At 39.5% G+C, this 24,778-nt stretch overlaps 1 protein-coding gene across 2 annotated transcripts in view; it reads left to right on the plus strand.

The window, feature by feature from the left end:
- The first annotated feature begins 14,716 nt into the window (after positions 1 to 14,716).
- KHDRBS3 (KH RNA binding domain containing, signal transduction associated 3) overlaps positions 14,717 to 24,778 on the plus strand; it is a 90,177-nt gene continuing 80,115 nt past the window's right edge. Inside the window, exon 1 of one of the 2 annotated variants that reach the window (XM_064706719.1) lies at positions 14,717 to 15,216. In XM_064706719.1, the coding sequence (XP_064562789.1) occupies positions 15,129 to 15,216 (88 nt within the window). In that variant the 5' untranslated portion in view covers positions 14,717 to 15,128. The remainder of the gene's footprint in view (positions 15,217 to 24,778) is intronic. The other variant, XR_010439252.1, reaches the window with a different exon arrangement.

Consider the following 24,778-nt stretch of genomic DNA (forward strand, 5'->3'; position numbering starts at 1 on the left):
TACAAGGGAAAGGGCAAAACAAAAACAATGTTGAAAACTAGGTTATATAAATAGAACATGCACCTAGTTATGTACTATAAATCATGCAGATGAGTATTTTTAACAGGGGAAGGAGACACAAGAACAATGAAGAAATATAGATGTTCCCAAACTCTGAGGTGATGATATTCTGTTCTGAACACACCAGAAATGCTCATAGACATTGAGCTTTCTTCTCAAAGAGAGCTGATAAATGAGGGAAAGCCTCCCAAGGTGTTCCCTTAGGTTCCCTAAGTTTAACAAAATCAAAAGTACTCTTCAGTAAATGCTTTTTTCCTCTCATCTTTCCTCAAATAAAATGAATTATGCACAAAGATTGTGTATTTCAATTTGGATGCTTTGGAATTTCTGTTGTAATAAACAGGACTCGGAGGACTTCTCTGTAAATACTTTTACTTTTTATTTATGTCATTTTTATCAACAAAACCACTTATCTCAACCCCAACATCTCATGTCTCCCCCCAAAAAAACCCACAAACTCAAATATTATTAGGTTGGAGACACTGAAATATGCTTAAGTTGCTGCCTTTCTGCATCTTTCCATCCATAGAACAAATGGAACAGGAAAGTTTACCTTCCTGCAGGATTGATAGTGAGATTCTTTTACATTCATTATATACTTAGAAAAAGGATTCTCTGGCTGTTTAAGTTAATTTTATAACTAAATTGGCTGTAGGATTTAGGAATAGTCATGCACAATTAAAGAGAAAAGTGCAAATAAAAAAAACAACCTGAGGATATTTTTTTATGGTAACTCCATTCTTTACACAAATATGATACTTTTTTTTTGCCTGTTTTTTTTTTTTTGGTTTTTTTTTTTTGTTTTGTTTTTTTTTTTTTAACAGATGTAATCCTGTCTTCTTTCCCTCACAGCCCAAAGCATCAGCTCTGTCAGGATCCAGAAAATATGTAGAGCAGTGCCTAAAATTCAGACACCCAGTCTGGAAGATGTCTTCTGAGAACAGTCAGGAGACATACTCAGAAGGACAAAAGCTGCCAAAATACACTTGTAACTTTTTTCTTTATAAAATCTGAGCTGCAGCAGTATCTGTCATTATATTAGCCCAGTAGCTGCAATATTTACCCAGAAACTGTTGAGAACTAACTTGTATGCTTTGGGAAGATTTTCCTCTCTTGGAAAGCTGCCCTAGTCAGCAATTCACTCTTTCACATCCATTCTCCCCTTGCCATATGAATCTTTACTCCTTTTCAACACAGGCAAACACTTTGAATGTACCCACAGGCTCCTATGTTTTGCATTCAGTAGACATTGGATTTAAACAAGAAATAATCTTGAGGGCAAGTTGAGACTCCAGGACTCCACACTCTAAATTCAAGGCATTAAGCACTGGTGTCAAAGGATTTCTGATTGAGTGTTAAACCCAGCAGGATATTTTGCACAAGAGCATCACAATGATTTTTGTACTTTTTTTCCCCATTTTTTAGATTAGACATCATCCTTCACAACTGGCTTTGACTCTGGACTCTCAGAAGGTTATCTAGGATGCCCTTAACAGAACTCTGTATGGTGCCCAAATTACAAAAAGGACAGAAAAAATGACTCAGAGTTTTCCACTGGAAACTGCTGAGGTACCAGCAGTGCCCTAGTGAATTTGATTGTCTCCACAAGGGAGCTAGTTCTTCCTGGAGCATTGCAGAGAAGGCATATGGTAGGCTTTGGCTTCCATTTCTTGGGACCAGGCACCTAAAAAAAACATAGCAAAAAATCACTGCAGTCCTTTATCCATCTGTCTTTGGTGTGCTGGTGTGAGACAATTTCACTCCAAGTTGTTCATTCTGATGGAGTCCTACTTAACTGAAGTACTGCCATAGAAAATAGCTGAGCAGATCAGCTCTTCCTGGATAACTCTGCTCACTGAAGCAGATGATAGTCATCCACAGACTTCCACAGTCTTGAGAAAAGCAGGAAGACACAGAAGGTTCATTTCAGCTAAAATTTTGGTGGCTCTCTGTTCCCATTATAACTGTGCTCATCAGAGTCTATCATAAGAGTCCATCAGATATGTTTGAAGTTAAACAACTACACAACCTTTTGCACAACAAGGTCATAGCTATTACCAGTTTTGCTGGTATTTATTTTTTATCTGCTCTCATCCTATTTTGTTTCTAAGAGGCTACCAAAGAACTGTAATGTCCTTAAACACCATCCAGACATGAAAAGCTTGCTGGAGAACTTCAATCCCTACAGGAAAAAAAATATGGCTAAGCCACAGAGGAACAAGTAAACAAGTATTTACATTTTTTAGACATTTTTGAAATCACTAGCCTTACAGAGTAGACTTAATCTAGGAGAACAAATCATCTTATGATAGATTTCTGTGGGGTTAACATCAAGGAAACATCGTGTTGCCATTGGATACATCTCAGCCATTTAGAGGAGAATAAATATTGTCTGAAATCAATATATTTGTGTCCTTCACTAAGATGAGAAATCCCAATCATTCCAACTATTTTTGTCTGTAAAATGAGATGGTGTTTTTCAGGAACTTTCCATAAGCTACAAAGAAATTCTCCATGGATGGGAAAGGGTTCAATTCAGTTGTGTAAGCACAAGCATCTAGTGCTGCTAAATGTTAAAGTGTAGACAGATAGTTAGATAGTTAGATAGTTAGATAGTTAGATAGATAGATAGATAGATAGATAGATAGATAGATAGATAGATAGATAGATAGATAGATGGATGTGTGTGTGTATATATATATACATTTATATATTTGCACCTTAGGGAGCACATATAAATTATATGTATATATTCCATAAAGCTGGAGGTCAGGTGTGCTATTCCAGATTTGTCATGTCACATCAGGCACGTGTTTGGTCCCTGCCTCCCTGCCAAGGGAATACTGTGTCACCTTTATGCTGAAAGAGAGCTTAGTCCTTGCTGTGCACTCAGTGCTGAAGCACAGGTGGTGACCTCACTGCCCACCTTTACTGATGGTCAGTAATTCAAACAAAGAAGCCAGAACTACACCCCTGATTGTCAGCAAATCTTACTTGCCCTCTATTCTCCCTCCTTCACCTTTATGTGCTAAGATGTTAGCTAGAGGTAATCATTTTTCATATACAAAATTTAAACTATACATTTTTATTTCTCAGACACAGCTCATGCAAAACCCAGTTTAGAAATGAATGTTTTGATTTAAACATCCATTACTAGGCTCAGATTGACAGCAAAAAGAATTCACTGAGAATTTCTAAAAAAGAAAATGTCACACAGCTCTGGTGACCTTGTTAGAAAATGTAAGAGATTGCTGTTTCACAAAGTAAATAGCAAGTCTCATTTTCCTAGAAAGATTCAACACACTAAAATTGTTCTCCAGTGGTAGAGCAACACCTGCCTGCAGGGGAGCATTGCAGGAAACTGACTTACACATTGTACTAAAACCACACCCTGCAGACAACAGAGGGTATAAACAAAAGCTGCATCACCTCACTGAATATTGAAATAATGGCAAAAATCTGAGGATTCCAACTACTACTACCAAAAAAAAGAAGCAAAAATCAAAACCCATCAAAACCCCCAAAAACACCACCTATCTTAACAAAAGCTCAACAGATGACTTATTGCATGTTGCTCTCAGACCCTATTATGAAGGAAAGAATGAAACCAAATGGTCCTACATGATCTTAATAAAAAAATCTTCTTTGCAGAAAGAAATCAAAACACAGACTCTAAACTCACCAGATAACTCTGACCAAACGGACCACAAACAAGGTTATGGATCCTTCTTGCACTCTAAGGCTCCCTTGCTCGTGCCACAGTTGTTAACTGTAAGACACAGTTTTACCACACACTACCAACTCTTCATCTCCTTTTTCCCAGGGTGTTAATAAGGCTTAATTAGAAAAATAACCATCAACAGTAGAACTACATTTCCCAGAGCGGTCTTCTTTTTGCAAAGCAGTTATTTTTCAATACCTGTCCAGATCCATATAACAGAGAACTTTCTTCTTGAAACTGTGTCAGGGAATGGATTTTAAGACCCAATTGAACCAGTCAATACAATTGGTATTGTAGAGTTGTTCTCAATTCAGGGTTTTCAGGTATTTGTAAATGAAGACAAAAGATTAGATTCTTACAGGGACCCTATCTTGTCTCAGCTTACTCCACTGTTGCATCTGTACAATGTTTTATATTATAACAGATTACTTCATAACAAAATTTAAAAGAGGAATAAAATTTTCTAAGAATTTCCTCAGCTCAGGAAGTGTTAAATGACATTTGGCTTGGGAAACATCTAGGGCTACATTGTGAGCTTTTTTTGGGTGCCTTAAATTTTTTAAACACACACAAAGGGTTTTTTAATATGAGATAATATTATTTTTCACATTTTTAATGCATATTAGCATTTATTTCTTCCAAAATTTCTGATATTGGTGCTGATGTCCTTTTTTGGTGGGTTGGTTCTAAGACACTGCAGAAGCAGAAATTAATTCAAAACTTCAGGGCTTCTTTTTTCTCAATTTGGATAAAGAAACACATTATAAAAAGCAATAGATGTGTGTGAGGCCTTAGGGTTTTGTGGGTTTTAAGGGTGGACGTTGATAGCTTTTTTTAAACCAGGTTAGAAATAATTCCAGTAAAGACTCCTGCAGTGTCAGCAGATCTGGATAAAAGTAATCAGTACAAAATGATGTATAGGTTTCTTTTCTTTAATAAAAAAAAACCCATACCAAACCAAACAAAGCCTCAAAAGAAAACAGAAGTTGAGAGTCCAATGTAAAGAAGGAAAAGCTAGGAAAAGCTAGTTGCTGCTGCCACAAATGAGTGGTTTAGGTTGCTTAAAGAATCACCAGCAAGGGATCAGCAAAAACAGGTTTGATATAAATTTGCAAAAGCATGGCAAAGTTTGATGGCAAGGTTCACCCTGCTTACTATATAAATAAAACCCACAAATAAAAAATGGTTGAGGAGTGACCTGTGAAGAGTTTTGCTGAGAACAGGGACACGGGTAAGGAGGGAAAAGAGTAACGGAGATCCTCCTGTTGATTCTCAAAGTTCAGAGTGGATGCCCTGTTGCCTTCTGATACAAGGCAGGCGGCCTGGTTTCAGGAAGCAGCACGGCGACCCCCTTCCCCGGGGTCGCTCGGGCCTAAGAAACACGCGGACACCAATATGGTGGAGGATCAAAGGCCTTTATTCTCTCTTCCCGTGGGGTTTTATAGTCTAGGGGGCTTCTACGTCAGGTGAGGGTCTGTCCTTACCATCTATGGTTAGTAGGGATGGAAAAGTTACCTGGGCAAGTGGAAAATTACCGGAATCCGGTTCAGGGGGCTACATTCCTATGTTAATTTTCTTATCTAAGGGGGCAGGGGCCCTGTCTTCCCGTAACATCACGAGATCTTCCGAACGCCAGGCCCTATCTGCTACAATGCCCTTGCCAAACTTAGCCTCAGACTGGATCAGCAGTTTAGGTCTAAAGGATTTAGCACAATGAGACTACAGAAAATATTTTCCATATATAGTGAGGAGTACTATAGTGGCAGACAAATTTAGGCTTTTATCTTTAGTTTGATATAAGAAAGGTTAACTGGGCACTTCTAGGCTTGAAAAATATCACATAATTGTTCACAATCTTTAGGTTGGGTGAATATTACCAAGCAAGATACAGGATGTATAAAATCACATCTGAACAAATGGGATAAACTTTATGGTCTAACAGCTTCAGGGCGGAAGCTCAGGTCCTGCAGTGAGCTCTGTCCTGGTGCACTTGCAGCCCCCCATGCTTTACATAAAAGGAGGTTTGAAAGTGAAGGACAGGCTGTTGCTGGGGGCATTGTATCCAAGTTTTGGCCAGGCAGTTTAGCAGATGTTAGTGTTCCCTAGACTCTTTCACTGGGCGAACTGTTGGATCAGATGACTTTGTGGGGTCTTTCTCACTCTCCTTTTCTTTGGTTCTGTATCATGCAGCTCCCTGTAAGATAGTGCTGTTTGTGCTGTCAAGAAAAAAATATTCATGTTGATATTTTTCCTGCATGTAGAAGACAACAGCATCTGGCAAAGCAATGTTTTATAAAGCTGCACTTGACCACTAACCTGTTGTGTTAAGGACATTTGAATAGTCTTCCATATTGAAAAACCAGCAAGACTTTTAACACTGCTGTAGATAAATACCATAATCTTGAAATCAAAGCATATGTTTCTTTCACACATTCCCACTTCTATGCTTTAATTTGTCCCAGCCTACCTGAAGTGTTTTTACTGAAATTAGATCTGTTACTAGTGTAAAATTATAGCTGTTCTATTTCTGTGATATAAAAAAAAAAGATATAGAAATGTATCTGGTAATACTTAGCATTGGATATTTTTAGTATTGTTTCCTAATCTTGCTGTGGAAATCTAATGCAATGCAGAACATAAGAGATCGCATTATTATACTTATAGCTACAATATAGGCAATAAGAAAAAAAAACCCCTCACAACCCCAAACAATAATGGATATTAAAAATCTAATTATTTGTGTCATTTAGAGAATAGTATTTGTTTTATTATACAACCATGAATATGGCACATTTGTGTAACACATTCTGTTTATTGAAAAACAAATCCAAGATGAGATAATTTTAACTGCATATGGTATCATGGGAACAGGAGATTTGTGGCAAAATACCAGGAAAAAAAATCACAGTAATGAATGAAAAAATCAGTAGCTGATAAACTTACAGCAAGGGACCCATTTGTCCTTTAGGACTGTTATGCTAATTTTTGGGACTTGCTGGAGCAGCAAAGTAGAGATTTTAGGATGAAGGCATCAATTACCAAATACTAATGCTATAAAGATATCATTCCCTTCTCAAGGTAATTTCAAACACCCATTCATACCCTACTTTTCAAGCACTGCACTTTTACTTGAACTCTGTAAGAGGTAAAACTCTTCAAAAGTCAATAAAACTTAACAGTTTCCTTATGAAAACAAAAGTGGTTTCCTTGGGAAATATTATGTTCTAATCCTCCACTAATTTGAAAAAAGATAATAAAATATCTAGAGGCCCCTAAATAAGACCCAGGATTGAGATATTAGACTTCTGAGGTATTATTTTTAAGGAAGTGTGTGCTTGGATACATTTTAAGCCTTAATAAGAACTTCTTACCTGAGTTTACATTTGTGGCTGTTCACTGCCAAAATAAGGCAGTGCATGAATAAAATTCAAACCATGGATTTTTAGTAACTTATTTTGACAAAAATTTATTTCTCAATATAAGTCACATAACTGCATTAAGTCAGAATCCCAAATTAATAGGGGAAATGATGGGGAGGGAAATGAGGGAAGGACACTGCATCTAATGAAAATATTCCAGCAGGAAAGCAAAGATATATTTCTGCCTTAACATTTCACTTTATACATTGATCTATAATGAAACAGTCCTGCTATAATGAAATTTTCCAGCTTCTTACTTTCCTTCATTTTGTGAAAACTTAATAAATAGATGTAAGTGCTGTGATACTTGGGAATGTATGGTCAGGACTATTTTCTTTCCATTTGAGTTCTAAATTAAAAATCTGAAATCAGGCCATTATCACCCACTGAATTTTCAGGCACAATTTATAGAAAGAGGTGTTTGGGGGGTTTGTTGGGTTTTTGTTAATTTTGTTTTGTTTTCCTAGTTACTCCTACTTCTCTTCTCACAGCCACATTTCCTTTAACATTCCCTAAAGCAACAGCTCCTCTTGCTGTGTTATGCAGTGCCAACTCTTCTTGGGGTGTCCTGTGTAGGGCCAGGAGTTGGGCTCAATGATCCCTTTGGGTCCCTTCCAACTCTGAATATGCTGTGATTCTATCATTCTGTCTATCTACTGTCAAAAGCTAACTTAAATGCATAGTTTGCTTACTGCAAAAATTTAAAATAAATTTAAGTAAGTAAACATTTGATTTCAAAATATAGAACCAAAACACAATGATTAGAAGTTTCAATAGAAATTAATCTAAACTTATGTGACAGATTTAAGGAACAGATTTCTTGTGAGATAAAATTCATAAATATAGCAGGTGACAAAACTCTGCCTTGCTATCCAAGATATTTTTTAAAACTATTAGCATTTACCAATGTATACACAGCTGAAATATTTTTAAAAACAATTGTTTTGCATATGTCTTCTACCTGGCTTTGTGATATTAAAAAATTAAGCAATGAGATACATATGCAACAGTCATATCAACATTGTGGAGATGGTATTGATGGGTAGTTTGAAAAAATTGACTTTAGAAAACATTAGACCTATTTAGAAACATTTAGACCTATTTTGTGTTATAAGTGCAAATGGCACTATTTGGAGCTGGACATAAAAACACAACATCCTTCTCAGGAACTGCTGGTAAGCTGAGCAAACCTCTGATGGCAAAGACTGATGATTGTCTCTGTTCCTTAACTCTTTGCATCACAAAAGATAGCAAGGACAGGATGCTGAGAACATTTTGCATTGTTTGATCCTTCCACTGTGTCCTGACAGAGTGGGTGCATGTGTCAAATCCACGTTTGAGACTGATCTGCGTGTGTGCTTTGAGTGGGAGCTGAGTCTTGCTGTCTTACATGGTGAGTTCCTCTGTCACGTGTTGCCTTGTAGAACGTACAGAAGGACAATGGTTCCATTTCCAAACAGAAAATGCTTTATGCCTTTTTTTGTTTGTTTTCTCCTCCCCCCACAAAATTGCTTCTTTTGGGGGTCTCCTACAGCTGCTGCTTTACTTCATAATCTCTCTTCAAGTATGCAAAGTCACTTAAAAGCAGCATTACTTTGTACACACTTTGGTCTCAACACAGTCTGCAGAGTTACTGGCTCACCCTCTGACTTTTTAAATAAGATTTTTTTATTCCAGAAGAAGAGTGGACATTTTACTGCTAACCCTCCTCCCTCTTAAGAGAAGCTTAAGAAATGCTTTTTCTAAGACTGCTTTACTATTACTGTGTAGAGTTAAAGTTTAAAAGTAAATACAATAAACCACCATCACCAAATGGCCTCTATTATATAATAACTTTAGTTTACTCTGACTCTCTGAGGATCTGAGCAGTCTGAACAGTGTTATTTTCTGATATATTATCAGAAGAAAAGAAACTGTGGTTTTCATGCACAATAATGAAAGAAATAGGCCATGGGTAAATCAGAAATGAAATATTGCAGAAAATAGTGGTATATAGAAGATATTAAGGCAGCAGATTTATTTCAGGGTTGGAGTAGCTAATATTCTTCACCTTGGTTCCAGTCAGTAACAAGGAAAAAGGCACTGATATTTTCAAAGCTCAAGTTTCCAGTAAACTCATGCATTCAGACAGGAAAACAGAGATTACAATTTTGAATTGAGTTCTGTTTCTTTTTCAAGAAAACATCACCATACAAAGATAAATGTTGGGAGCCACATCACAGTCTTACCAAGACAACAGATAACTTATGGCTGATGAAGCCTTGGCAGTTAGGAAAGACAGTCTGTGAGAGACAAGCTTTTAATGGATTGAATATAAGAAGAAAAAATTAGCCACAAACAATTTCACCCTGTAAAAAGCTGTCCTAAGAACAAAAGAGAACATTCATTAGCACACAACACAATGTGCTAAAAGATGTGAAAGCAGGAAGAGGACAGGTATAACAGAGATAAGGGTGTACTGGATTTGGCATCACCCACGTTCAGAGCAATAAAAGAGCTATGTGGGAGGACCAGATGCATCAAGGTTTGTAATACACGTTGATTGTCCCAGCACCAGAGAAGGCAGTCACAAAGTGCTCAAAGCAAACCACTTTTGTAAGTGTACTAGGCAGGAATATAGGAAATTAAAGAGTGCAAAATTTTGCAAAAGCTCCTAGCAGAGGAATTTAGCAACGGTACAACATTCCTTTATAGTTACAGTGTAAGATCAAGAAAGGATTACTAAAAAAGTATTTATATTCAAATATGACACAAGAGAAAAAGACTATCTAGAAAAAGTTTTCTTGCCATGATAATGTTAATATCTTTTGCATCATTAGAACTACAGCAAGTGTGTATTAGCAAGTTCATAATAGAAAATGACAAAAATCTAGATTTTTAACAAATACCTGCACAGAACAAATAATGGGCTGTAAAATCATTGCACCATATTCAAAGCAAGATTAGAAAAGACCCTTTTAATATTACAAAATGCTTCAGAGCAGAGTATACAAAGTTCCTCAAGATGCCTACAGGCACATCATATGACCAAGACACATGTGTGTGCAACTCCAGGACTACACTGCTCCACAGGACTACACTGCAGCTCCACTGCTACAGCTGCCATTAGCAAAATACGTAGAGGAATAAAAAAATCCTTCAGATCATGGCATATTTGAATATAATGACAAAGGTGGTGAACTCACTGCAATGTATGGACTCAATTACTGCACTAGAAATCAGAGAGACTGCTCTGAGACAGTGTGTTAGACCTAGAGAGAAAGTAAAGTAGAATGATAAAATTTATCTGCTCTAGATGATGTAATTGTTTTTCTCTACAAGTCTCATCCATTCTATGTACTGAGTTAGACCTTAACTTGGCTGATTACCTTGATTAGGTAAAAAAAAAATCCTAAACTTTGAATTAGGAGGCAAAAGGTATAAAAAGAGAAAGACATAAATTTTTACAGAAAAGCTTTTGAAAACAATTTGTCAGAGGTGTTTTGATATGACAGCACTCTCTTATCATTTTTTTCATATTTTGAAACACATGCAAGTTGGAAAAAAAACCAGAAAAAAGCCACAGGAATATTGGAGAAAGGAGTGCCATGGTGCTTTCATCACGCCTAATAGAAATTGGCAAGTAACAGACTGCAATATAAAGGAAGCCAGAACCCACTTAGCAACATGCTAGTCAGAACTGTGGTGAGTCACATCAATCACTAAATGTGGTATTTGTGACAAACCATTTATCCAAACAGACCCTGCTTCTACAGGTCTTCAGCTGTGTGCTCTTTAGTGAGTTGAAGTCTCAAATAAATAATGATTCTGTAACAATCTGTTGTGGTCTGAGATTTAAATGAGCAACCCAGGAGTTAATCAGAGGCAAAGACTACATTAGTGGCATGTAAAGTCTGCCACAGAACTGGAAATTCTGTCACCCCAGCAGGGTGAGAGCCTGTGGGCGCAGTGCCTTCTGTATCTGAGTGAGGGTGCTGCAACAGACCCCCCTTGATCAGGTGCCTTGTAGTAGATCCCAACCACAAGGTTGATTTTGCCTAAATTACTGCCCACTCTGTTTGGTTCCTCTCCTGTGACAAATGTTCCATCCATTCAATGGTCACACCAAGCTGCCACTGCCTGCTGGGCTCAAATCCCACAAAGCCAACCCCGTCCTGGGCTGCATCCACACCCTGTGGGCAGCACAGTGAGAGGTGATTCTGCCCCTCTGCTCTGCTCTCATGAGACCCCTCCTGCAGTGCTGCATCCAGCTCTGGGGTTCTCAGGCCAGGGAAGATATGGATCTATTGCAGCAGGTCCTGAGGACGCCACCAAGATGGTCAGAGGTCTGGAACACCTTCCCTGTGAAGACAAGGCTGAGTGAATTGGGACAGTTCAGCCTGCAGAGGAGATGGCTCTGGGGAAGCCTTACAGCTGCATTTTAGCACTTAAAGGGGTCTCTTATAAGAAAGATCAGAACAAACATTTTAGCAGAAGCTGTTGTGATAGGACAAGGGGTAATGGTTTTTAAGTAAAAGATAGTAGACTCAGACTAGTTTTAAAGAAATTCTTTACAATGAGCATGGTGAAACACTAGACCAGGCTGCCCAGAGAGGTGATAGATACCCCATCCCTGGAAAGATTCAAGGTCAGTTTTGATGGGGCTCTGAGCAACCTGATGTAGTTGAAGATGTCTGTGCTCATTGTAGGAGCAGAGCTGGACTAGATGGCCTTTCCAACCCAGAGCATTCAATGATTCCAAGGAAATGACAAATATTTAGTTGTCCTTGCAATATTTGGAACAAAGACTTAATGGTGAAATTACTGTTTGTAATCATTTCTTGTTATGTTGATCCAACAAATAAAGAAAACATACGTGGATTAATTTGTATGGAATCCATATTTCAGAAAGAAGACACTGCTCAGTTTCTGCCTCTTTACACATGGGCTCCTGACATCCTGCTGGTACAAGAAAGTGAATCTCACTCCTAAGAGTTAAGATACCAACACATCTTAATTCTTCTAGCACGTCTGAGTATTAATTTTGGCACCTACAATTTTAGCTTATAGATAGACACAGTGTCAGGTCAGATAACTGGTGCTAAAAAGGGAGAAATAATATTAGTCTGACATGGTTCCTGACTGATGTCCACCTACCAAACCAACTTCCTGAGACTACCACATGCATTAAACAGCAAAGCAGAGGCATACTGTTAGAGAGAAAACACATTTCAGTCATGAGTTTTAGAAGTTTGGACTCATGGATTTTCAATATTCATGAATCCTACAGCTAATACTTACTGGGCAGCTCCTTGAGAAAAGCTGCTTTGCAGGCTCTGCATAGATTTCAGCAGTAAAAAAGCAATCAATCCTTAAGAAGATGGTGTTTCCTGCCTTTCCTGGACAGTAAAAGGGATGCTCAGCAGGCTTTTCCCAGCTAACCACATCCTGGGCTGCTTTCTAAGGCCCAAGGCTTGTAATTTCCCATCCTGTCTGGCCTTGTCTTACTTTATTGCATCCTAGTGAATTTCACTGGAGAAAACAATATCCTGCATTTGTTATGTGCAGGTTTGAGTTTGAACAATAGTGTACAACATGGATAACTTTAAAATTCCTATATTATTACAGACCTGGAGAGAACCAAGTCTTCAGACTTCCAGTAAGTCTTTGTTGGAAGCCAGAAGGAATTGGTATAATATGGGACGAAATACTGTGGTTTCTTGAAACAACAAATATTTGTTTAATCAGTTACCAGAGAGAATAAGATTCTTTCCAAGAAAGGTGCATTGTTTTTTACACAATTTGTAATAGCTACCTTTCTGTCTGAGGTCCTGCATGCTTTAGTACAACTTTAAGTACATTTAGGTTTAACTGGAAAAATAAGGATTGTTTTGCTCCAGGTCACTCAATAAAGATTACACTCCTACATATTGTTCTGTGTCAAGAGTTGTATGTGCCTGCCTGCTTCACAACAGATGGCTGCATTTCAGTACTTTTATATAGAAGACGTATATGGAAGGTTGAAAAAAACATTCATTTTAATTCAAATTCTTCCAGCTGCTTGTATGCTTTAGTTCTATCCATTGAGCTTGATGTCATGCAAAAGAAGTTTTTAAATAGAACTTTGCAAATTTGCTCCTGTTCATTTTGTATCAAGATTTATTTGGAATGGTTGTACAGAGAGTATAAATCAAGTATATTTCATTTCATGCTGTAACATACCAGACATTGTTTCATGGGACATTGAAATCTGTGAAATGCAACAAGGAATAAGATACCTTAAAATACAGACTTTTGGTTTTCAGGGTGAAAGAGCACTTACAGTTCTGAGAAGGGAGCCTTAACCTCTGCTTCCAGGCTTTGAATGAGCATTTCTCATGCTGTTTTACTTTTCAGAGCTTTTTTTCCTCCCTGTATTGCAGGGATATGAGTAAGATACATCGCATATTTTTTTTCCCCCCATGAAATACAGTAGTAAACATATGGTTATTCAATTCACAGACACAAGAGTATTTTTTCATGGTCTTTTAAGTCTAGATCATCAAAGTCCCTTATTGGCTTACCCAGTAAACACTGATTTAAAATGCTACTTTATGGCTTTGGCTTCAGTGATTTAGTAATTTTCCTCTGCTTTGCCCTTGTGCTCTGTGACAGAGCAGAGCTGCTCTGGCTTCCTCCGGGCTTTTGTCACCCAAGATTCATTGATGAGACACCTAAGGACTAATAAGGGAGCGATGTAAAGGCTCAAAGCTAAAGAACAGAGCGAATCACCACCTAGAACAACAAATGCATCCTCTGAAAAAGGTCTTTTTAAGGTCTTAAAAGTCTTGCAAGGTCTTTTAAACTTTGCTTCTCTTTCCTGGTTTAGAACAGGGTGAGCCCCAAACCCACTTAGAGCCGCACATCTGAGCATCAGAAATGCAGTTTTTTGGCTGGTATTTATGAAGTGATTTGTATTACTAGAGGCAAAAGCACAGAACGCTGGATAGAGATTATGCTGTTTGTGAGGGGGGAAAAAGAAAATAAAATCGCGTTTGCGCTACTTTCAGCACAAGGTCTGCCTTTCTCTGTAAATGTGACAGGGAAGGAAAGGACGCCGTCCTGGATCCCCGACCCCTTTCACAGATCCTACGGCCCTAGAGAAGGTCTCGAAGAAGACTCGCGTGTGGGAAGGGTCGCTGTGGGGTCTGAGGGGCTCTGTGAGTCTCGCCAGGGCAGACATTCCCCTAAAGCCAGTCCGCTCCCGCCCAGCTCGCCGTGCGGATCGACTCTGAAAGCGCCCCTGAGCACCGACAGCGGGGAGGCGGGGCTAGCAGCAGCGACCAATGAGAAGCGGCGGCTAGTCTCTGACTGACAGGCCACGCCATCCAATAGCAGCCTTCACTTGAGCAAGGCGGGGACAGTGGGAGAGCTCTGTTATCCCCGCCCATTGGAAGGGGCCGAGGCGGGGCATTGCCCTTGGGCGGGGCTAAAGGCCTCAGGGGGGCGTGGTCTGAGGCGGTATATAATGCTGGTGCGTCGCGTTTTCCCCGCTCAGTGGGCGCAGTGTCGCCGGCGGTGCTGTGTTTGGTGTTGGTCTGTGCTCAGCGCCTACCGCCCCCTGTCTCTTTTATTGTGCGCGGCTCTCGTCTTGCCTGGGTCAGCGGCTCCCGGGGCGCGCCTCTTTCCCTTCTTTTCCCTTGTGCGCTTCCTCAGAGCGATTTGTCCGCTCCCCTTGTCCGCTGAGGGGGGGCGTCCCCCCAGCCCGCGCCCCTTTTCTCCCCCCTCCTGGCCGGGGGCTTGCGGCGCTTCCTTCTGGATGCGTCCCCGCAGCCCCGGGCGGGAGGCGGCCAGGGGGAAGCGCTGCCTCCGAGGATTTACCGCTGCCTGGGACTCGGACCCGCTCCTTCCCCGCGGGCGCACCCGGCGCCCCGGCTCCGCTGCCGCTCCGGGCCGCCGCCGCTGCTGCCATGGACGAGAAGTACCTGCCCGAGCTGATGGCGGAGAAGGACTCGCTGGACCCGTCCTTCACCCACGCCTTGCGGCTGGTCAACCAAGGTGAGGGGCGGCGGGGCGGAGCGGGGCTCCTTGTCCCGCCGTGGGGACGAGCCGGAGTGAGCGGCGGATGCTCAGCCCGAGGTTCTCCTTCCCTTATTGCACCGCCTGGAAGGGTTTGTTGTGTTGAGGTTCTCGGTGCGGGGCTCACCCTTGCCTGGCCCCGCCTGGGGGGTGTGTTGTGTTCAGGCTGTCGGTGTTTGTCGGCTCGGGCGCCTTCCCCTTCCCCGGCCGGGCAGCATCGCCCCGGCAGCCGCGCTCGCTGGGTGCCCGCCCGCATTGTGCCCCTCGTCCCTCCGTGTGTTCTCTGCCGTCGCTCGCTGCTCGAGTTGGAGATTACTCCGAGTTGAATGGCTGTGTCTGCTGTGCTCTGCTCGGGCTGCATGTCAATTAAAACCCCAGAAGGTTTTCCTATTTTACCCCGTCTGTGAACAATGGGCAGCCGATTGTTTACGTGTGTGTGAGCCTTCGGAAGAACAAGCCTGCTGCCAATGGCCTTTCCTAGAAACTTTGGGCTCTGCTACATTTTAACAAACCTTTATAAAAACACAAAGCATATTTTGTTTTGCAATTATATAACTCCAGATAATAAATTACTCCCACCCCTTCTGCATCTGTCAAGTCAGATGTGCTTTAAAGTGCTAGCTTTTTGTTTCAGTGATGCAGTACTGACTGGAAAAGTCATTCTGTGTGAATTAAAGTATGATTTTAATGTACATTTGGACATACTGTATAACTGGCAGGTGACTTTCAATTCAGCTCTGGAGAGACAAATGCTTGATCTAGTGCTTAGGATGCTCAAGTGAAACAAGCTGTGAACTGATCCTCTAATACACCAAACACAGTGATAGCCAGAATGATTTTGGCTTTAATTGCAATGATTACAAAGCCATGCTTGGTGTGCTTTGCATCCTGTAACAAGAACAAGTTTAAGTTGATGTGGGTTCTTCTAATATGTTGTAGGTTTTGCTATGTAGTAGATGTAAATGCCTGTCTCAGAATCAGAAGGAGAATTGCTGTTGTCTGAAACACTCTGGAGTTAGGGGTAGCTGTCACAGTTTAAGCTGTAGAATTCATATGCTAAGTGAATTGAGGGTCCATGTCCATGACTGGTTGGTATAATGCATATTTTTCCAAACTTTGATTCTGTAAAAATGTCCCTGTTGTTTGTGGGAAAAGGAGAATTATGTTAAAAAAGCAGTTATTTGCTGTAAAAGAAAAAACTTGTAAAAATTAAACTTGATGGCTATAAATTATTGAAGTCCCTCTCCAGGTAGTGAAGAATCTTTTTCCATGTGTAAATTAATCCAGAGAGTTACAGAGCCATGTGATTTACTATTTTGTAAACAGTATTAAAGAAGGTAAATCTGTCTTTTTGACTGAATTTGTGATATTTTTTGAGGTTCTCATTGAAATGATAAATTGGAGGATGGAAACTTTTGCTTTTCATTATGGTATCTGCATGCATATATTCAGCTCCAGAAAAAGAACCTATATTTTCAGTGTAAAAATGTAGATGTATGTGCATCCAACCCCTAATCTAGTAGGTGTCTTGATTTTTTTGTTTACTTTCAAAGTCAAGTCTTGGATTGGATTATATCTGAAGTGTTTCACACATTAGAGGTGGAGAAAAGAAAGATTGAAGGTGACTAATCAACTGATTAGCTCCAGTTTAAAATGGATATTTGTGTAATATCTATGTATTATAGTTTAATTGTAGAATCCCCAAAAAGCCAGATCAAATGAAGTCTCTGTATAATACAGGTGGGAAATAGACTTCAGGAGGGGATGTTTCACTAACCCATCCTGCCATGACACTAACTTTATCAGGGGTTGGTTTTTTCTCAATTGTAATAATTCTATGCACTTAAATGAATGACAGTTATTAGTGCAAATGTATATGTAATGGTTGTGGCTTGGATTTTGTATGCCAGGTCTACTGAGTATTTTCTATATTAGTTCATGTGGAAGCAAATGAAATAGCTTGTCTAGATTTTTTAACTGGGTTTGTTTATCTTTTAAGTTTAGAATGAAACAGATTTCTAAGTTTGGCTTCTTTTGGGTATCTGTGAGAGTATGTCTTAGCAAAGGTTTTAAGTGCTTTAAATAACCAGCTTAATTATGTAATAGCATTTTGGTGTCTTAGTGGCATTAAATTTGCTGTCTGTATTTACTTAAACTGAAATACTGTACATCAGCTGGCTTTCTTCAGAAACTCAAGAGTAATTTGTAAGAGTTGTATGCATGAAGTAGAATCCTTTTGAGATGCTGAAGTACTTGAGGTGTGTTTGCTGCTTACACAGAAGAGCCAAATGGCTAACAAATTTCCAGTCATGTTGAAATTTGGTTTCTAGGGAAAATCCTGGGTCTAGACTTCTGAAATGTGGTAATTATAGTTTTCAAATGGAAGTGGATGAATTTGCATATTATGCTTATAATTACACATTTTAATTTGTGTACACACAAATTACATAATTTTAAATTTAAAAAGTGAAGCTTGACCTGCTTCAAGTTCCTGGGTAACATTTCAGTTATAAAAGAACAGTGTGGAAATAACTAAGATGCTGTAAGAATATTTTCGTGGGCAGTATTATTAATCTGTCTTTCTGAATTAAGATGCAACAGGAATTTCTCTGCCTTAAAACACTGTTTTGAAAGAACTAAAATCAAATATTGGTATCCTTCCATGTTCCTGTATAGTAAGTCCTGATTTTTCTTGTTGAGAACTCTGTTCAAGGATTTGATGCTCTGTTTCCTTGGGACACAAATACAATACTTACTGCTTAAATTTTGTTTTAAACAGTCACTGAAACATTTAACTGCTGCTTTTCCAGGAGACTAGACTTTATCCCTTGTTCTAATTAAAAAGATGTATTTGTATACTTGAACATTAAGCCATCCTAAAAAGAGGAATTTTTTTTTCCCCATAAACCCTTAAGCATGTTATAGATTGGAAATGGACTTATTTGCACGTGTGGTAAGATGACCATGCTAATAGGATTAATTTGCAGCTGGTATCGGACAGTGGGAACTGGAATTTTGTCCAGTTATTAGTTTATAGTAAGTTCTGTAAATGAGGAACCTGGGGAAAGATGGGGTTCTATGAAGAAACAAGAGCTTAATACATTTGTGTTTTCCTATTTTCAACTCTCATGGGCTCATCTTTATGCGAAATCTGAAAAATATTTGTCTGTGGGAGTGATGGTAGTTCTGAAATCCAGTCTTATTTCAAAGGCTGTCTTTGCAGTTGTGGTTGTTTGTAAATGTTGGTAAATGTGCAAGTGTAGTGTTGATTCTCATAACTTGGTTCATGAGTGATGCTCTAAAAATACTCAAAGATCTGAGACAGAAAAGTTACTTTACCTTCTTTCACGTTTATTTATAGTAGTTATTCAAGATGAGCAGTTAGTGAATGTTGAATGAAGTATGTGAAACTGCAGATGGAAGAGGCAAACTGTAAATAAAACATGGTGATACCAGACACATTTCTAACAGGGGAGATGCGAAAATGGGTGCTTGGCAGTTGTTTGGTTTGTGTGGATAATTAAATGTGTACATAATGAAAGTTGGAGTTGCTTCCATTGCTGAAAGGCAACTCTTGTGCAGACTGGACCTCTGCAATATTTCCTTTTAAGCTCATTTTAGCTGTTTTGACGCTTGTAGTATCTGAATTTGGCAAGGCTTCCTTTAGAATGTCAATGAGATGATGTACAGGAATACCAAGCCTTGCTATCAGTAGATGGCTGTATGTGCTGACTGTGTTGAATGGCTTCCCTGAGCCACGTGGCTAGTGGTGATCAGCAGGGGATTGCTGTCTCTTGTGTCAGATTTTGCTTGGAATTCAGTAATCAGAGCTGTACCTCCCTAAATATCAGGGAGAATGGGGTGTGAGGGAATGTACTTGCTTTCTGCTTTGTGAAGGATATTAGTGGTCTAATTTTTATTTTTGTTTTCTTTTTAGCAGAGATGGCTTTGTAAAAATGGTTGAAGTAGGAGCTTAACAATAATTTGTCTTGTGGTTTAAGCTCAGCTTAGTTGGTAGGTACTGTGCAGCCACTCATTGCTTTTCTCCCGATGGAATCAGGGAATTGAAAAAAGGTACAACTTGTGGGTTTAATGACTGAAATAAAGTAAAATATAATAATTATACTGGAAATTAAAAAGAGGACTAAAACCCAAGAGAAATAAGTCATAATACAGTTGTTCCCCATCTGCTAACTGATGCCCAGGCTGTCCCTGAGCAGCCATCAGTGGCTCTGAGTCAACTCCCCCCAGTTTATATACTGGACATCCATCCTGTACTGTGGAATATTCCTTTGTCCAGTTCAGGTCACCTCTCCTGGCTGTGCTCCCTCTGGGCTTCTTGTGCACCTGCTGCCCAGCAGAGTGTGAGACACTGCAAAATCCTTGATTTAGAGTGAGCACTACTTAGCAACAACCAAAACATCCCTGTGTTGTCAGCTCCTACTGAGTCTGAATCGCAGCACTGTACCAGGCTCTAGGAAGAAAATGAACTCTATCCCAGCCAAAACCAGGGCAACTTTCCATAAATCTAGGTATGCAAGGGAATTTGTGCTTTTCTTTAGTTTATAAAAAATAAATGTGATTGTGGAGTGAGGTAGCTGTGTTTTAACATAAGTAATGACACTGAAGCATCCACTTTCCTGTGTGGACAAGTTTTGTGGCATGGCACAGACACATGGTGCTGCTCATTCAGTCACTAATGGTGTTGTATCACCATCAGTGTAACCCCAAACTCTCCTTTTTGTTGCTATAGTATCAATCACAGAAACAATGCTTGTTTCAAGTGTCCTACTCTCTGAGGATTTCAGAGCACTTCATGAAGGTTATAGGTGTTTTGAAAATGAGATATGGCTGGAGAAAGCTGACTGTGTTTTAAAAATGCTCAGAGCATCATATGAAATGTATTAAGTTTTGTGCTCCTCAGATTTTTTTTCAGACTGCTGGTCACTTTTAGTTGCTATTCTTAGACGTTAACCAGAAATAAACTCTTGTGGTTTTAGTCTGATTACTAGAAGACAAGAGTCTAAGCAAAACATTTGGGTGGAATTGGATATTTCCCAGGCCAAGTGTGATGAAAAATTAAAGTGATAGTAATAGGAATGGATATGATGTAATGGTTGCACCATCAAACTAGGGAAGGCTGACTTGGCTTTTATTTCTGTTTTCTTAAAGCAGCATGAGAAGTAGAAACTCTTGCAGGGCAGAAGGGATATTTCAGGGTCTGTCTTTCATCTCAGCTATCTGTATCTGGTAAAACTTCAGAAGTTCACATTTTTGTTATGTTTGCTCTTTGCTTTTACTACAGTGAGACTGTATTGGAGCAGTCAGAGGGCTTCCTAAAAGTTAGATTTGAATCTTGCTCTCTTAAAAGGCTGCGGAAGTGGTTTATCAGATATTCCAGTCATGTTAACAGGGCTTCTGCAAAATGCAGCTGAAGATAATCATACTTTCTTCACCCCTGAGCCTAGAGCCACTCACTGCAATCACAGTTAGTGTAAGGCTGACTCCTAATTCACTTGCACACTCACTTTGGCAGTCAATGAGAGAGATTGAATTTAAAGGTTTCAAATGCAGCCTGACATGGTTTGTCACTTTCAATCCTTTTTGACACCAGCCATGCAAATTAAAGCTGTAACCTTCTGAGTACTTATTTACTGGGGAAATCAGGAAGAAGGTCACAGCACTGTTCCTCTGGCCTGTGGCTTGTTTGACTTTTTTTGCATATACTTAAAATTTACGTATGTGAACTTTCTGCCCTCTGACTTCCAATATAATTAAGAAACAAAAGAATTTAGGATGCGCTTTTGTTTGAAAGAAGCAGGTATCAAAGTTCAGAGTTGAGAAGAGTCTGTAAAGTATTCAGTGTGGTGCTGCATGACTTTTTAATTAGCAGGGTTCAGTAAAAAGCATGTTTAAATAGATTAACTGGTAACTGACACACCTAATATTTTATGGTGAATTAACTGACTGTTCTTAGCTGAACGCTGCAGGAATCTTGCAGGCTTAATGTTTACATTATTAATACTGTTTTTCAAATAGAAGATAACAAAGGACAGGGCTTCTATACTGGGCATGTGGAATATCTCAATAAAGTGGAGTTGTCTACCTCTGAGTCCTGGGAAGGCAAGTCTCACCCATGCCATGGGAGCTGTTTGGTAGGGGTGGTGATAGTTCTGGGAATTATTTTAGAGCCATATATTTCTAGCCAAGTGTGATTTTTTTTTTTTTTTTTTCCCAAGTGTAACAGTAGCTAGAAAATTAATATCTTTATGGCCTTAAGCGAAGGCCATAAGGGCACATGGACTCAGGAATTTAATTTTCTTGTGACATTCTACTTGCAGAAGTCCGTATGTCTTAATCTTTGAGGAAATCATGGAAAAATACAATGCTTTGCAAGTTTGAGAAGGTCTGTAGGCCTCTTGCTAGTCTGATGGGTGTGTGAAAGGGATCTTTGACTTGTACTTTGAGAGCCTGCCTGCCTTCAGGAGTGAATAAAGGTGCAAAGAGGCTCTGAAAACCAATGGTGAAATGTCTGGCCAAGAAGTACAAATGAAAAAATGCACAATGCTTTAGCAATAGATGATTAACTCTTAAAGCAGATATAAGGACCAGTAGATTTTGTGTGTCTTGGCATCTTTGCCTCAGAATGAGTTGCATTTATGGATATTTGATCCCTGCTAAATTGTTAAGCCCTTTAGACTGTCAATGATTTGGGCTGTACAGTAGCTGTAGGTTGGCTGTTTATGCCAAGGAGCAAATTAAAGAGCAGTAACTGGAGAGGTAGCATGAAGAAGCATTGTTAGACTGACTGATGTATTTTTGTACCTCCACAGCTGAGCAGTGCATGTTTTATTCTTTGTATGTTTATCCTATCTTAAAATTTTCCTTTGCTTAAATTTGCCTTTGTCATATTTATCACTTGTGGTTCTTTTATGTTGTGTTGTTGTTTTTCAGCATTTTTCCTTATTGTCTAGGCAAACTTATTAAGAAACTAGGCAGTTAAATGGATTTCCTTTCTATTCTCCATCTCTAGTTGCTATTTGCTGGATGCCTTTCATTTCTTATTTTGATGTGTTTATCAGACTTTTGGCTGCAGGTAGCAACTCAACTTCAACAAAGTTGCAAGGCAGCAAAAAATGTCAGTTTAATTCTTGTAGATGGTAAATCTTTCACTTTTTTGGCTTGTATAGGTGTTCTTTTATAGATCTTTATATTCTAGGAAGAATTTGTTGACGAAGTAATTGGAAACCTAAAAGATTAGAAATCATTTCAGTAAACCCATTGTACTTGATCCAACAGAAAATTTGTTATAGCAACTGCTGCTGTGCTGATCTTGGTATAATATAGTGACAGTGAAAACCTGAAGCTGCAAATCCTTTGAGGATTTACTGATTTTCTTCGGCTTTAATAATCCATCAGGATTGTTCAAAAGGAACAGTCTGAGTTAGATGCCTTTATGTGGACAAGACAAAGAGTATAGGAAAACGTCCTAAGTACTGTGTGCAGTTTCAGACCCCACCATATAAATCACAATATAGGGAAGATATAAAACTATTAAAGGGTGTTCAGAAGAGATGAAGATGAATGGTCTAGAGGAGAAGCCATCTGAGATGTGGCTGAGGTCACTTGGTCTGTTCAGCCTGGAGAAGAAGAGACTGAGGAGAGACCTCATTGCAGTCTGCAACATCCACACGAGGGGAAAAGGAGGGGCTGGCACTGATCTCTGGGGGTGACAGTGGCAGGACCTGAGGGAAGGGCCTGAAACTCTCTCAGGGGAGGTTTAGGTTGGATATTGAGAAAATGCTCTTCACCCAGAGGAAGGCTGGGCACTGAAACAGTTTCCCCAGGGAAGTGGTCACAGCACCAAGCCTGACCGATCTCAAGAAATATTTGGACTTTCAGCCACATGGTGGGATTCTTGAGCTGCTCTTGTGCAGGGCCAGGAGTTGGACTTCAGGCCTTGTGGGTCCCTTCCGAGTCAGGATATTCTGTGATTCTGAAAATTGCTGCTGCTCTCACTGCTGCTGCATTTGTTGAAGGCTTAGAGAAGAAATGTGTCTGTAGCCTTTTATTGCCTCAAACCATTCAGTAACAGTACTCTGGGAAGCAGATGTGTTTGAAAGCAAAAGGTTTTAGATGTTGTCAGCCAATTTTTCCTACTGCTTTGGGATAAAAATGATTATTTTCAGATGTAGAAATGGAAGGACTGCTTCTAATGTGGTCATTCTTCCTTTCATGTGTCCTTTTCTGTTTGCTGGTAGTGGACAAAGGTTTTTGTTACTGGTTCATTTTGATCCATGTCCTAATTAACTAGAGGTGGTCAATACCAATCCTGATGTGTCCCTGGGAAGAGTTTCTGTTCCCTGCAGTATTTGAGGGTTAAGGAGATTTTTGTTGCTTTTTTTCTGCTGTTAAGCAGAAATGTTGTGGTGCCCTCTATGCTGACTTCAGTGATACAGCTCCATGGGGTAAAGCAGTGAAGTAAAAAAATCACCCTTTCCTTCTCTGCCCACCTTTAGGCTAGTGCTAAATGATAAATTTCACTTCTGTTAAAGGGAAAGGCGCTATGGTTTTCATGTCTCTTTGGTTATTTGACTTTTATGGTGTTTAACTCTACCCCGTCTCCCCTCCTGAGCTTGAAGAAAAGCAGATTTTTCTCAGCTATAGAAGCACAGTTTGAATATGATGTTCTTGATCCATTTGTAGAGTCATGAAAGTTCAGTGAGCTTTTTGTCACTTTATTCAGTATCCAACTGCTTCATGACTACTTCCAGCCTATTGTTTTAGGCTCAAGAAGTCCCAATTTTGAAGAAACTTGCTCACAGATCAGTTTTCTGCCTTCCTTTAAAGGATTCCCCAAAATCTTTGTGGTAGTTGGAGATGTTTCTCAGAGGAAAAGTTTTGTTCTTAATGATTGGTTCAGTTTCTCCATTTAAAGCCTGGTGTGCCTGGAGGAGCTAAGCTGTTTCACAGCAGATGGGCTGCAGTGATACCTTTAGCCCTTGTTAACACTTGCTCCCTATGTAGAGTTATCCCAGTAATATCCTAGGCTGGATAGTCTGCAAGGTGAAATGCAGCATCTTGGTACTAGATCTTAAACACTGCAAAAGGCTCTTGTGGTCCAATTTGTCTTGTGTTACACAGATTAGTCTTTAAGATTCTTTTTGCTTATCATATACCCTTGACCTTTTTATTACACCATGCATCCATGGTCTGGAAAAATTATTAGGTTTTTATTGGCCTACTGTATAAAAGCATACAACGAAAGATTTATCATGTTTTTAAGGCTTGCTGTGTCTCTTCTTTAGACCTTTTTGTTTCTGCAGGCCCCTGAGTCTTCACACAATCCTGTTAAAACCATGTGAAGCAAATGCTGGGAATGATGTAAGTGTAGTCATAAAGTGCTTGTGAGGGATGTGGTGTTTTTGCCCGGGATTAATTTATTTTTTTCCCAGTAGCCAGTGTGGGGTTGTTTCGGATTTGTGATGAAAACAGTGTTGATAACACAGGGATGTTTTCATTACTACTTAGCAGAGCTTAC

Source organism: Zonotrichia leucophrys, chromosome 2, assembly GCF_028769735.1.
Source record: "Zonotrichia leucophrys gambelii isolate GWCS_2022_RI chromosome 2, RI_Zleu_2.0, whole genome shotgun sequence".
Lineage (NCBI taxonomy): Eukaryota > Metazoa > Chordata > Aves > Passeriformes > Passerellidae > Zonotrichia > Zonotrichia leucophrys.